At 55.9% G+C, this 13,574-nt stretch overlaps 1 protein-coding gene across 1 annotated transcript; it reads right to left on the bottom strand.

The window, feature by feature from the left end:
• Positions 1-3,180: 3,180 nt before the first annotated feature.
• Positions 3,181-9,104, bottom strand: TMEM184A (transmembrane protein 184A). Its single transcript, XM_072878053.1, has 8 exons — positions 8,880-9,104; positions 7,987-8,152; positions 6,959-7,049; positions 6,792-6,867; positions 6,072-6,163; positions 5,524-5,693; positions 5,227-5,424; positions 3,181-4,783 (listed from the first exon to the last, which is right to left on the bottom strand). The coding sequence occupies exons 1-8, from the start codon at positions 9,102-9,104 to the stop codon at positions 4,533-4,535; spliced, it is 1,269 nt and encodes a 422-aa protein (XP_072734154.1). The 3' UTR covers positions 3,181-4,532.
• Between the last annotated feature and the right edge of the window lie 4,470 nt (positions 9,105-13,574).

Below are 13,574 nucleotides of genomic sequence, written 5' to 3'. Positions count from 1 at the left end.
GTTTTGGAGCTTGAATTGGTCTTCAGTGGAGTGTTTTCCTTGCTTTTTTTTGCCTGCCCGTCCCTGGTGCAGCGTACAGCTGACTGGCAGCTGCGGTGCTGCTGGTGAGCGATGTGTTTTCAGGAGGCAGGCTGGGCTAGGGCGAGTGCGATGGCTGCTCGGGCTTTTGCGAGCATCTGACCCAGCCCGACGTAGCCAGCTCGCCCATCTCCCAGCCTTGCTGTGGTGCTTGCTTGGTGTATTTGGAACATGCTCAAGGGACGGCTCTTGTCCAAGCTGCTTGTCTGGTAGATCCCATGCTCAGACCATGTATATCTGTTCTAACCCAGGCTGTGCCTTTGTGTGTAATCAGTGGGTATTTGTGGTAGCACAGGCAGGGAGCAATAGCTCAGCAGGCACCTGCCTGCAGTCGTGATGCTGAGAGCTGACCGCGCAAGGCTGCTCCTGGCTTGGAGACCCTGTGCTGTGAGACAGGGCACGGTGCTGGAGAGAGATGCTCCCCTCCTCCTTTGGGTTGTGAAATATCCCTTCACCGCTTTCCTATGCGACTGCTTGTGAATAAACTGCTTTAACCCCTTACATCGATATTTCATCTTTCTGTTTTTCCCTGTTTGGGCTTTAAAGAGGTGGTACCTTGTTGGTACTGAGCTCCTAGGGGCCATGTTACCTTTAATCCCCTATTCCAAGTGGTTTATTTTCTTTAGGGGACAGCTGAAGGAGGAAAACGCTTGGCCTGTGCTGGGTTGAGGCAGTAGGTTGGAGGCAGGTGGGTGCGTTGGCCAAAGTCGGAATTTGAGGTAGGGCAAAGTGGAGCGAAGCAGGGCTGTGAAAGGCTTTGTGTGTCAGCAGGTAATGGATGGTCATTAGGTACCAGAGGTGGGGCCAGGCAGGCTTGGCTGGGCAGGGATGTGGGTGAAGCCTGGGGGGTGATTGCAGTCACAGTGCTGAGCAAGAAAATCATCGGCAGCTGCTTCAGCTGCTTCAGCTCCTGCCTGGAGAGCCGGCAGCAAGGAGCCGGTGATGATGGAGAGGAGGAGAGGGAGGCGGGCCAGTCGTGTCTGTCAGAGGGATGGAGGGGCATTAGATCAGGAGGAAAAGGGCATCAGGAATAGGCCAGATGGAGGTTCAGCGGTGAAAGGAAACTCAACCTTCACCATGCTTAGGGGTGCAGAAGGTTCTAGAGCCGGGGGGAGAAGAGTCTCTGTGAACAGGGCTGCAAAAGCACGAATCCTGCTCTCCGATGCAGGTCTGGCAGTCTGCTGCCTGTCAGCAGCTGGGCCCGGGGACTCACTGGTAGGTGCTAGCACCCAAAAAAAGAAGTCCCTCTGCCTCCAACTGGGTGCTGCGAGGCAAGCAGCCCTGCGTGAGAGCACTGGCTCTGCGGCGGTGCTGGCGGCCACCTTCCTTCCCCTCCGCTCGCAGGACACGTGGTCGGCCCCGGCTCTCCCAGGTGCGATGGCAGGGTGTGCCCTGTGAGGATGCCTCCCCGACACGAGCAGGTTGTAAACCTGCCTGACCCAAGCCCAAAAAGCACCGGGAGAACTGATAGCTGCAGCCCAGCCTCGTCCCTGGGGAAAGCCCGAGGATGCGCGACAACAGGAAAACAAATCTGCCGACCGCTGGAGCCTGCTGCTAGCAGTGAAAAAAGCCTGTTCCTCCCAAGCTGCCTGCTGGCGTGGCTCCAGGCACAGCCGGGCTCCTGTGTAGGTCACCCGTGTGCTCGCTGCCAGCTTTCCCCGTGTCCTTGTTGAAGAGGTGGAGGAGACGCGTTAGCAGAGGAGCACAGGACCGTGTCTGCTGGGGAACGTGTTCAGCCTACGACACCGTTGGTACTTCTGTTCCCCGTGGATGTGTTTTGACAGCGTAACGGTTTGAGGGCCATGACAGCACCCAGCCTGAGCCGTGAGCTCTTGCCTCTCTCCCCTCTCCAAGAAAAAGGACGAGGAGGAGGCCAGGCTCGCGCCTGCTGGAGAGGGGAGCGTTGCCTGCTGTTGCATGGCGCAGCAGCCAGCTGGTGTCCAGCCCAGCACTGCTCCTTCAGGCTGGTATCACACTGCTCACTTGGATGAGTCACAGCTGATTTCCCCCCCCCTGTTTTGCTTGCAAGAAAGACCTGTTTTACATATAATACAGTAATCAGGGCTTGACATAAACAGGGAAATGTTACTGTCTGCAGTGGGACTTGCACCTGCTGGCAAGAGCAATGAATGCAGCCCATTATGCACCGGAGTCGATCATTTGTGCAATGAACTACAACTACATTTCTTGCTGTGTTCTTGTGCAAGTCTTTATCTCAGCAGCTGCGAGCACACCGACAGATGTGCCGTCATCACCTTTGCAGTCTGTCCTTGCCCCAGGAGCCGGAGCAGCCTCTGTTTCTGCAGCTGTGGCCAGCACTCTCCCAGGGGGATGGAGAAGACCAAGATGTTCAGCTGAGAGATGTCCCTGCTTCAGTGCTGGCTGCGTTGCAAAGCCAACAGCCTCATCCCTGAGCATCGAGGCTGCACTTTGCGGGCAGGAGGATCCTGTTCCCAGGATGTGCAGGACCCTGGATAGATGCCTGGATGCACAGGGCGTATGGCTCTTGTTTATGGACCTCGTTGCCGGAAAAGTGGCAGCGGTCTCACCAGCTGAGCAGGTATGAGCAGTGGTGCTTCGGAGCAGAGGGACTTGCAAGCCTTGCATAGGTATAGGCTGCTCGTGTGGAGTCTGGGCTTCCAGCACGATAAGATTTCTCCAATAATAATAAATAGAGGTTGTCTTGTTGCTGCTGGAGTCTGGACTTAGCTCAGCTAAAGCAGATCCAGCAGCTCTGAACTGCTGCATCCACAGCTTAGGTGAGGGTTGGAAGAGGTGCAGTGCAAGGAGAGGAAGCGGGGGACAGACACACTCTTTGTGGAGTGAAAAAGATGAGCACAAATCCCCTGGGAATGCCAAAATGTGCAGGATGCTGTGTGTGCAGGTATTTCTGCTGGGCCAGCATCGAGGGGCAGGGAGGACGTTGAGCTTCAGAGCATCAGCATTAGAGCAGGAACAGGCAGATCGTGGGCTTGGCTTGCTGAGCTAAGTGAAAACACTTGCTCACTCCGTGGTAGAAATTGCTGTTTATTAGAAAAAAACCTCATAAATAAAATAATTTCATGTTGTGATTTACATTTTGCAGCTTAAGAGCAGGAGAAAAAAAAAAACACGCTAGGAATCGTATGTAAAATGGCTCTAAGCCTTACCCATCAGATTGCCACATGACTGCAAATCTGAGGCTGTAGACTTGCCCTTGTCCTTTCACTACCCCGCTCCCACCCCCAAACGACAGCCTGGCCAGTGCCTAAGTAAGTTCCCAGGAATCATCTGATTAACAGGGAAACAGAAACTGGACTAAAAATTGGAAAAAAAAAAAACCAGAGAGGAAGTTCAACAGAAGGATGTGTGCTCTCCATCACTGATACGGGGGAAAAAATCCCTCCATGCAGTATCTTCCCCTGCCAGCGGTCCTGCCCTGAGCGGCGGCAGCCCCCAGCTCCTCTCTGTCCCCGCCATCGTCACCCGCCGGGCTCAGCTCCCGCCTGCCTTCCCACAGGTTGGGCAAAGCCCAGGGACGGTAAAAAGCGAGGGGTTAGGAGGAACAGACAGTTCCCAGTAAGTGCATTCCTACCACCACCAGTCACAGTCTGGTTCCCTAATGAAGACTCTGATAAGGAAGCTGGAATCCCTTTTAACTTCTGATCCATTCAGAGATAAGTCGGTTTAGACGTAAACAAGCGCTTCTGTCACCGGCAGCTCTCAGAAATGCAGCTGCGAGACCACGTATTAGCCCCGAGTGGGACCTCGCTGCCGCTCCCAGGGGAGTTACTCAGACAGCTGCATCCCCATCTGGAGGGAGAAGAGGATGACTTACTCTTCCTCCCTAGTAAAGGTCTTCTGCACAACTCCGTAGGCTTTTCTGGGAGAAGGAGAGGGGAGAAGATGTAAAAATAAGGAATGACGTCTTTTAACCGTTACCGGGTTTTGAGGTGAAGTGAAGTCACCTTCCTGGGCTGTTTTTTCTCCACGGGGCCCTTCAAGATCCTTTTTTACTCAAATTGGGAGAAACTAGAGCAGCACTGTGCTGAGAAAAGCATTTCTCTCAGGCCTCAGCACTGCCTGGAGGTAAGAGGAGGGCAAGGGTGTCTGGTCCATCCTGCAGCCTGGCTCCCCTCCCTTCCTGGCATCCCCCAGCGTGGGCACAGGCACGGGGCTGGCATCGAGACGCCGGCGGTGGGCCAGCAAAGCCCAGACAGCAAGGCAGGGCTGCTTAGTCACAGGAGCAAAGTCAGCCCAGTCCCTAACACCAGTAGAGATGGGACAGCAGAAGCTGGCACTATTTGAGTTAACCTTTCCCTGGGTTATTGCATCTTCCCTTCGAGGGACTGGCTTTTTGGGTAGAGTTCCTGGCTTCTTGGTACTCCGATTAGACCAAGTTGTCTCAGCCTTGAGACAGCTCCCATTTGCATGGGTTTAAACCTCTCCAGTGTCACTGTCCCCTCTGAAGTCTCCTACAGCTCCTCGTCCGACAGGATCAGCACTCTCTTCTCAATGTTTTTGCTCTTTCTGCCACTCGGGCCCTCCACCTTGGAGGCCATGTGCCCGTTCTCCTCTGGCGCTTTGTGCTCTGCCTCCTGCATCGACTGCTGGGTGTACTGCTGGTACGTGGGTGAGAAGTTGTGGATCGCATCCTGCACAATGTCCTGGGGGCTTATGGTCTCCTTCAGCCCGCTCGAGATGCTCTGCATCGGGGCAAGGTTTGCTGAAAAACAGGGAGAGCGGGAGGGTGCTGGGGCATCAGTGAGCCCAAGTCAGTGAGCCCAAGCACTCCAAGACTGGAGTGACACTTTTCCTTCAAAATTCAAAATCAGGGCCTCATCGTGGGCCATGTCAGCTTGCGGTGGCAAGCACCAAGGAGAAGAAAGGCAACCCCAGCTCCATGTTTCAAAGAGGACGGAACCTCTCCAGCAGCTTGTGCTGTAATACCATAATCCCCTAATTCTGCCCATCCACACCAAGGTCTCTTTTCCTATCCACTTGCTGTGGCTCATGGGTATCATGAGGGAAGAGGGAGAAAGAACTCCTGCAGCACAGGAGAAGGAAACTCCTCTGGTGGCTTTTAGCATCCCATTGGTAATGTTATAAGGGGGGGTCTCCTCTTTCCTTATTCACTGATGAAGGAAGGAAGAAGAGGGGACGAGTTACCTGTTGAGTTTTCTTTCTTTTCTCTGTACACCTGGCAGGTAAACGCATAGCGCAGGGCAATGGAAGCAAAGAGCATCTCAATGCAGATGATGAAGTTCTGGTAGCCAGCAGCCACTGTCCCAGCTCCCACCTCCTTCCCATCGATGATCTGAACTTCAGGGATCACCCCACATTTCTCCAGGATTGCAAGCAGCATCCCTGTGCAGGGGAAGGGAGAGGGATCAGCTCTGGTCCTGCATCCCCGGGTCAGGTGGGGCTACGGGAGGAGAAGTGCTGGGCATCCATGGTGGGACCCACCTTGCCAGAAGGAGAGGAAGATGACTGCCTTGATGGTGATGAACTTGAGGACCGGCTCAAACGGGCACAGCAGGTCCATAGTGGCGAAGTAGAAGAGGAAGAGGGCATAAAGTGCCAGGCTGACGGAGAAGTTGTAGATGATGGTGATGTAGAGGTAGCCGCTTTGAACGCTGCAGGGAGAGAGAGCAAGCTGCTGCCCTGGGCTGCGGGAAGCGAAGCGAGTGCAGCCAGAGGCAGGGAAAGAAGAAATGGAGAGGGAGACGTGTGTGGCTTTGCCATGGGGGAGAACACAGCCCAGGAGGGGAAGGAGAAGCAGGGAGAAAGGGGGGAGCAAGGGGGCCACTCTCAGCTTTTCCTCTATTGGTGGGACCTCTTTTATTATGGCTTAAAGGAGTTTCATCCCTTTCTTATTTGGGGGCAGTGAGTCTGGCAGGGGCTCTCGGGGGCCCCCCCCCGAGGCGGGGCTGGCAGGACACCCTGTCCCTTGTGATGGAGCAGGGACCCGTCCTGTCCCCTTCACCCTCCCCAGCCCGACCCAGCATCCTCACTTGAAGTCCCCATCGTGGTACTTCCCGAATGCCTGCAGGATGATGGTGATGATCGCCATGAGGGGTTTCACGATGCAGAACTGCAGCGTGGCCTGCACAGGGGAGAGACACGGTGCACCCTGGGCAGCAGGGACATCCCACCGCCCTCCCTGCAGCTCCTGCCACCCCTGGCCCCTCCATGCGAGCCAACCCCTCTGCTCCCGGGACAGAGACACAGAGGAGAGAGCAGTTCTCCATCACAGGAGTGACCAGTGCTGCAGGGTGAAATATGAACCAGCTCAAGGTCTGCAGACGGGAGGGAGCAGGGCTCCCAAAAGGCAGCTCCTGAAAGGCAGCGTAGCCACTCTGAGGCGGGGAGACTGGGTGGCCTGGGGACAGACCGGTGCCAGGATTTGGCCTGCAGCACAGCCCTGGAGAGTTAGAGAGCCATCCAGGCTAACCTGGGACTGGACAGAGATGGCAATCTCAGCTCTGCAGTGGGAGGAGACCCTGACTCAGCAGTGAGTCAGAGGCAAGGACAGCGAGCACGACGCCCTGCTGCTGGCCAGGTGCCGGCAGGCTGGGTGAGCTGCCTCCCTCGGAGGAAAAAAAACCCAAAAAGAGCATCTCGGGAGAGCGGCGAAGCGGAGCGCTCTTGGCAGGGCAGTGGGAAAGGGGCCTGCCGCCCGGAAAGCCCTTGTCAGAGGGGAGTGGAGCCCATGAGACCCGTCGGGTACACACCTGCTTGCAGAAGCGCAGGAACCCGATGGAGTACGACATACCCTGAAGACAGCAGGTCCCATAAAAGCAGCTGGACCTGGAAGCAGAAGCCGAGGAGATGCTGTTGGGGCTGCTGGATGGGGAAAGTGGGTGGAGGGCCGAGGAACTCGTGGGACACTGGGACTTACGCAATGGGCTTCCCTCGGATCTCTGTCATGATGGTGCTCTCCCCTCCCAGGTACTCGAAGCACAGGCTCAGGAAGCTGTAAATCACGAAAGCTGGCAAGGCAAGGACAAACATGATCAGTAGGGCTGATGGAGATCCAGGAGGGGGGTGTTATTACATTTCACATCCATTCCTGCTCAGGTGTCTTCTTGTCCACTCCAGCACAGCATCAGAATTTGGGACACTGGTGGGTGGGAGCTCAGCGAGAGGAGCAGCAGGTCAAATCCATCTGACTTCCAAGTGGAGTCAGATGCACCGCACCATGTGCACAGGGTTTGTTGCAGACGCAGCAGCTCCTCCGTGCACACACAGACCCTGCATGCACATGGCAGTAGTCGGATGTCCCAGCAGTGCTCGTGGAGCCGGCTTCCATGCACACCCAGACAAGCCCAGGCAGGAGTGCAATGGCCAGGGACCATCTGCATGGAAGGACCTCAGAATTGCTAAGGGGCAGCACAAGCGGCTGGTGGCCAGCAAGGAGCAGGTCCTCAACAGTTTTCTTGAACATCCCCATCACTTATTTTTCATATACTGCAAACCTGAAGAAATACACATGCCCACACTCCTCTGTTCCCCAGGGCAGAGCAACAAGGCGAAAGAGCAACCTCAACCCTGACGAGCTTCCCCTGCACCTCAAAACATCCCAACTCCCCAATTTCTTAGGTACTTCTACCTTCCATTTTAGAGAAGCTACATTTCTACCCCAAAGGCAACCAGAAAACCTCTTTCCCCAGGAGCATGACGCTGAGGTCCCTCTGAGCCAGCAGGCAGGCGGCGGAAAGGCACCAGCTCGTGTCTACCTGTGGGGCATCCCCTCCCTGCTGCTGAGGTAGAAGGAAGGGGAAAGCCTCTGCACGGAGGGAGAGTGGGAAGTGAAAGAGATGGAGATTTGCCACCTTGTGCAATCCAGGACACTCCAGAGACACAGGTCAGTGAGATGAGAGCCCTGCTTTGCCATCAGCCTCCCTGCCAAGGAGAGGCTGCGCTCACCTTCATAGCAGTCGCGCACTGAGTCGAAGTAGACGTAGTACTGGTGGCTGCCGAGGAGGAGGAGGCTGAGCCAGGAGTCGAAGGCGTAGATGGGCACAATGAAGAGGATGCGGATGATGTAGCGCTGCTCCTTGGGGATGGTGTAGTTCCTCAGGTGCATGTAGATCTGCAAAGTGCCCAGCACGCAGAGCTGTGGCTACCACTGCTCAGGAGGGGAACCAGAGGTGCCCCCAGCCCGGGGGGCTGCAGGAGGCCTGTCCCACGTTGACCCCCCTCCCCGGGATGAGAGCACCGCTGGCTTTCCACCACAGGCCCACCGCAGTGAACAGACACATGAGACAGTCTCCATCCCATTGCCCCCAGGTACTCGAAGCCCCCGGGGCAATCCCTTCTACAAAAACACATGGAAATCCGGTCCCTTCCCTGGTGCTGTGTGAGGAGCGTGCCCTCCTCCATGCCAGCCCACGTGCAGCCCTGTCCCAGTGCTCGGAGGCACCAGCTTGCCCCAGGGCTGCCTTCAGCAGCAATGGATCCATGCAGCACCCAAAAACATGCCCACTGGCAGTACATTTCAAGGCAGCCAGTGGCGGACACCCCAAAGGCACAGACCCTGGGGTCCCAGATAAGAAACCCTGCTGGGTGTTGCCTCCGGGCAGCGTCGATGCCCTGCAGCCTCTCCTGGCTCTGGCAGCCGCCTGGGGAGCGCGTGGGCAAAGTCCACCCTCCCGAGCTGCCAGCACCGGGCTCCTGACAGCAGAGACATCCCCTCCAGGCAGCAACGGGAGGAAATATTTATCTGGAGCTGAGTGATTTGCAATGAACTTGAGGGCAATCAATAGTTTTGTCCTTGCGTCAACCCCAGTGCTGAGCCCCGTCTCTGCTCCAGCCTGTACCTGGTGGAAGGTGACGATGAGCGCTGACCACACGAAGATGCCGGAGATGACCTGCGCCGCTGTTGTGGTCAGGAAAAGCTGCCGGCCATCCTCAGAGGCATTGTGGGCGGCTGTGAGCAGGACGAGGGCTGAGGATGGGGGAGCCGAGGCCAGCCTGGCCGTTGTGCCGGGCCCCGAGGTGCCGGGCGCCGTGGGAGAAGGCAAGGCACGCGTGGCATTACTCATCTGCAGGGAGGGAGAGGCAAGGGGAGTGGCACAGGAAGGCAGGACCGAGGTAAGCTGGTGAAGGGGAAGGTCCCAGCAGATTTCCCAGCCCACAGAGTGTGGACAAACCTCCTGTGAGGTTTATCTCCTTCCCAGGCTTTTTCCAGGGTGCCCCTCTCCCAAACCAGCCTATTCACCCAAACCACTATTCACCACCTTCTTCCAGCAGGAAAATGCAAACGTCCTTCAAGAGCAGACCCTCTTTTCTCCAAGGAGGTATATGCAGTCCCTGTGTTCCCCAAAACACATGCTTCTCCTTCCCAGCCTTGCTACTTCTGGTTTTCTCAAGGGTCACCATCCCATTTGAAAGGGAAAGACCTGCCTGCATTTGTGCCCCTGTGAGTTCACACTTGTGGCTCAGGACCCTTTTCCCTCAGGAACCAGAGACTTAAGGGTTAACTCATCCCTCACCCATGATAAAAACAAGCCCCTTACCAACGAGCCATCAGGACACTGATGTCCTCCTTGGGAGCCCAGAAAACACTGGGATCCCTGTGTTCTCCCCCCAAAATTTGGCTCCTTTCCTCATGTGTGGCCTGCTGGGGGCAAACCTCGGGGCTGGCATCACGCAGGGCGTTCAGCCAGCCTCAGCCATTTCAGGATCATGGGGGTCTCGGTGTGCCGGCAATGCCAATCCCAAGAACTGAAGGGCAGCCAGCGGTCCCCTCCCGCACCTGAATTAAGCACAAGGGAGCAAGCCTGCCATGCTGCAGGCAGAGCAGGCAGAGCTGCTGCCCTTTGGGGATGCTGAAGCACTCCGGCATCTCCCCAACAGGCCTGGCCTCCTTGAAGCCGGTCGCCCCAAGGTGCCGAGCATTCCCAGTGCAGAGGGTGGCCAGGGCGTACGGGCACCGTGTACCCTGCGGCTCCAGACAGCAAGGGCCGACCTAATAATACGCTCTTATTTATAGGGCAGCTTCATATCTCAAGGCCAACAGATGCATAAACTGCCATGTTTGGCCTCTCTTTCTGCTAATCTATGGAAAGCTGCTTTTTCCCAAGTATAACAATAGCAGTTTTAAAAAAAAACACAACAACCTGCAGGCAAAGCTCTAACAATATAGATGCTTCTCGGTGCACTGTTAATAAACAAAGATTTTAGCTGCTGGGTAACTATTGCCTAGGGGTAAAACCGTAAGCGTGAACTGGTGAGAGGCAAGAAAATATCTGCCACAGATAAGAGTGGTAGGGAATGACCTCGGTCCAATTAAACACAGAACCCAAAGCAGGAACTTGCCTGGCGGCTTCCTCTCCTGCCCTCTGCCCGAACCCCAACCTCACAGGAGAGGAAACTCAGCTGGTGTCAGATCAACAGCCCTAAAAATACCTCCCCCCCCTCCGCCTGGCAGGAGCCGCCTGTAAGCAGAGATGCCCGGGGCGGCAGCGTGCTGGCGAGGTCCCAGGAGCTCACCCCCGCGTACCTGCACCCGCGAGCGGGGAAGCGGAGCCGGAGACGGCTGGAGGGAGAGCAGGGCCGATAGTGTTACGGAGGCAGCGGGGAGCCGGGTTTTTCCTCCCGGCGACCGTCCTGTGGCCCTGCCCTGGCCAGCAGTAAGCAGGATGCCGGGGAAAGCCAGGGAGGGATCTGGTCTTTGGACAGACAACGCCAGACCTGCCTTGTAAACATTAACAGGAGGCCGGAGATAGCTCGCAGCACAGGGAGGGAGGCGAAAGCCCAGCTGTGCCCCATTCCCTGCAGCTCCTCGCTCTTTCTGGGGGCTGCCCTGCCACAGGTTGGGGCCATACAGCCAGATTTGGCCACACTTTCCCTCTGCCAGAGCATCACGCTAGAGGACATGATCCAGCTCGCTTCCCAGGACATGGCAGAGAGCTGTGCTCACTGCTAGACCCATTTATTCCGTGTTTGACCCAGCGCCGTGCCACAGATGCTTGGCCCGAGACATCCCAACTCCTATTAGCTTTCCCAGCCATCACGGTACGAGCACGGTGGCACCAGCAGCAGGTCCTGGCAGGCTCCCCTACATTGTCACATTCTGAACGTGGCGGAGCAAGTCATTAAAAACAAAAGCCTCGGTGCCGCTTGGAGACAGGGCTCCCAGCTCCAGAGGTAATTAGATCCTGGCTGTGCAAAGGTAGCCGGGCAATTCAATGCAGTTAGAGGGCCATTTGCTTCCAAAACAAAGGTGGTGAGGAGACACAGAGAATAATATTAGCTGCAAAACTCAGTTCCTCGATGGGACCACGCCAGTGCCACATCCACTCTGGCTGTTTTCAGACACCTTGCAGGTACCTGCCATGCAGTGTCTACCTGTTACGCTCACTCCCTGGGATATTAGAGATGCTAAGTGAGCACTGAGCAGAAGATAAAGGGAGCAGTGAAACCTGTGTACAGGCAGGCCAGCTGCAAACGCGCTTTTCACTTTGCCAGGGATTCCCCTCCATCCGCAGGCTGCCAGAGCCCGGACTCCCAGCTCACATCCCTCCCAGTGTCCCGAAGCACCCCAGACAAACCCCCACCTCGGTGGCAGTCCCTGTGGGGCTGGAGCAGTCAGAAAGGAAAGGGGAGCCCCCGCAGTCCCCCACCAGTGCCTCTGCGGCGCTGGCTGTGCCGCCCCGGTGTGGGGGGGGGGAGATCCCTGACCTCCATCCCGGGGAGGGAAGCATCCAGGCTCAGCCCCACCAGCGCAGGAGACAGGTCTTTCCTCCAGATTGCTTTCAGATAAAGCCAGGGCATGGGGGTTATTTACCCAACCCGCCTCTCCATACCACCCCCAGGCCACTCTGGAGGAAGGACCTATAGCACATAGCTATAAATTAAGGCAGGGCAGCATCGAGACCTCCTTAAAGCCCGTCCGGAGGAGTGGGTGACGCACACACAGGGCTCTTGCAGCGGGCTCTGCCCTCCCAGCAGCTCCCACGGGTGCTCAGGACCGATGGCTGGGGCAACTTCTGCTCCCCAGTTGCTGCGCACCCCCCAGGGCCCCACTCACCCTGCGGGGCTCCTCCGGGAGCGGGTCTGGCCGCCGTGCACCTGCCTCCGCATCCCCCGCGCCTTCCTCCACCTGAACCCACGGGAGACTCCTCCTCCCAGCACCCTGGGCACCCTCCCAGCCCTGCCCGCCCGCTGGCAGCGGGCCCTGCCAGTGCCCCGCTCACCCTCGCTGCACCTCGGGCCCTGCGAGAGCTGGAGCAGCAGGTCGGGCTTTGCCTCCTGTGGAAAAGCTACCAAACTTACCTTTCCAGTCCGCCGCGCTCGGCACCCACGCCCGGAAAGCAAACACGGATGGAAAACGACCGTGCAGCCCGACGCCGCTGCCCCCAGCCCGGCGTGTGTCCTGCAGCCGCGGGTGAGAGCTCTGCCTGGGCCGCAAAGGCAGATTTTCTTGCAATTGGGAATTAATCCTTACCCGGAGGACAGTGATGACTAAAAGGGAGGCACCTGGTGGTACCAGCAGACTTGTGAATGTTTTTTGGGGCAGGCCTTCCTCCTGGTTTACTGCAGAGCAGAGGAGCAAAGTCGAAGGACCAATTGCTCGTGCTCTAATTTATCACCTGTGGAAAGGCAGCAAGATAATTCTGTCCTGGCTCCGAGCATCAGAGGGGAGAGATCCCCACGTTCTTTCTTTACCCGCCACCCTGCACAGACCTGGTGGCACACAGAGTCAGGAAATTAACTTGTAGTTGGCTTTTAGGTAGCAATAACTCAGGTCTTTGGGGCATAGTGGTGGTATGCCACCATATCACCACAGTGGAAGATGTGATTTACATTCAATTTGCTAATTAATGTATGGTTTCCACAAGTTGCTGGAGCTATAGACACCATAAGAGCACCAGGATTTGGGAAATACATTGAATTTTGTGTCGGGAAAGAATCCCTACTATCAAACCAGGATCGACATTAACAAATTCCACATGCCTCTTTCAGCCCTCCTAGACAAAAAAAAAAAAAAAAAAAAAGTGTAAAAAGAGGGAAAATTTGGAGTTCTAACAGATGCAAATCTTTGATTCTTGGAAGCACAGTTCAGAGAATTATTTTTAGACTAAATTTCTTGTCAAGGGCAGCTGCAAGCCTGCAGTGTTTGGATGTACTTTTTAAAAAAAGTTTCATTTCTCATAATCCTTAAAATACTGTAAATAACCCTTACTTCAGAGAAAAGTCCTTTCGAAATGCATTTTCTGCTTTTCTACTTTTAGGGGATTTTTTTAGCAACAGAAACGACCCATCAACTGGATCTACATGGGGCAGGCACAGGCTCTCCTGATACTGCTGATACCAGCAGGTCTTAATGCAGCACAAGTCCTCCCTGCCCAGAATCCACGACCTGGCCTGTCTGCTCAGTCAAGTTCATAAGTGACAAAAGCGTGTAACAGCCCACTTAAAAATTTACTACTTGATGTTGTTACAAGAGGTAAAAACAAATGCACTTTCCAAGCAAATGGCAAAAGTTTGGCTATTAAGCATTGCATCAA

Source organism: Ciconia boyciana, chromosome 13 (genome assembly GCF_034638445.1).
Source record: "Ciconia boyciana chromosome 13, ASM3463844v1, whole genome shotgun sequence".
In the NCBI taxonomy this organism is placed as follows: Eukaryota; Metazoa; Chordata; class Aves; order Ciconiiformes; family Ciconiidae; genus Ciconia; species Ciconia boyciana.
Note: the sequence above shows the minus strand (reverse complement) of the source record. Positions and strands in the feature narration are given on the sequence as shown.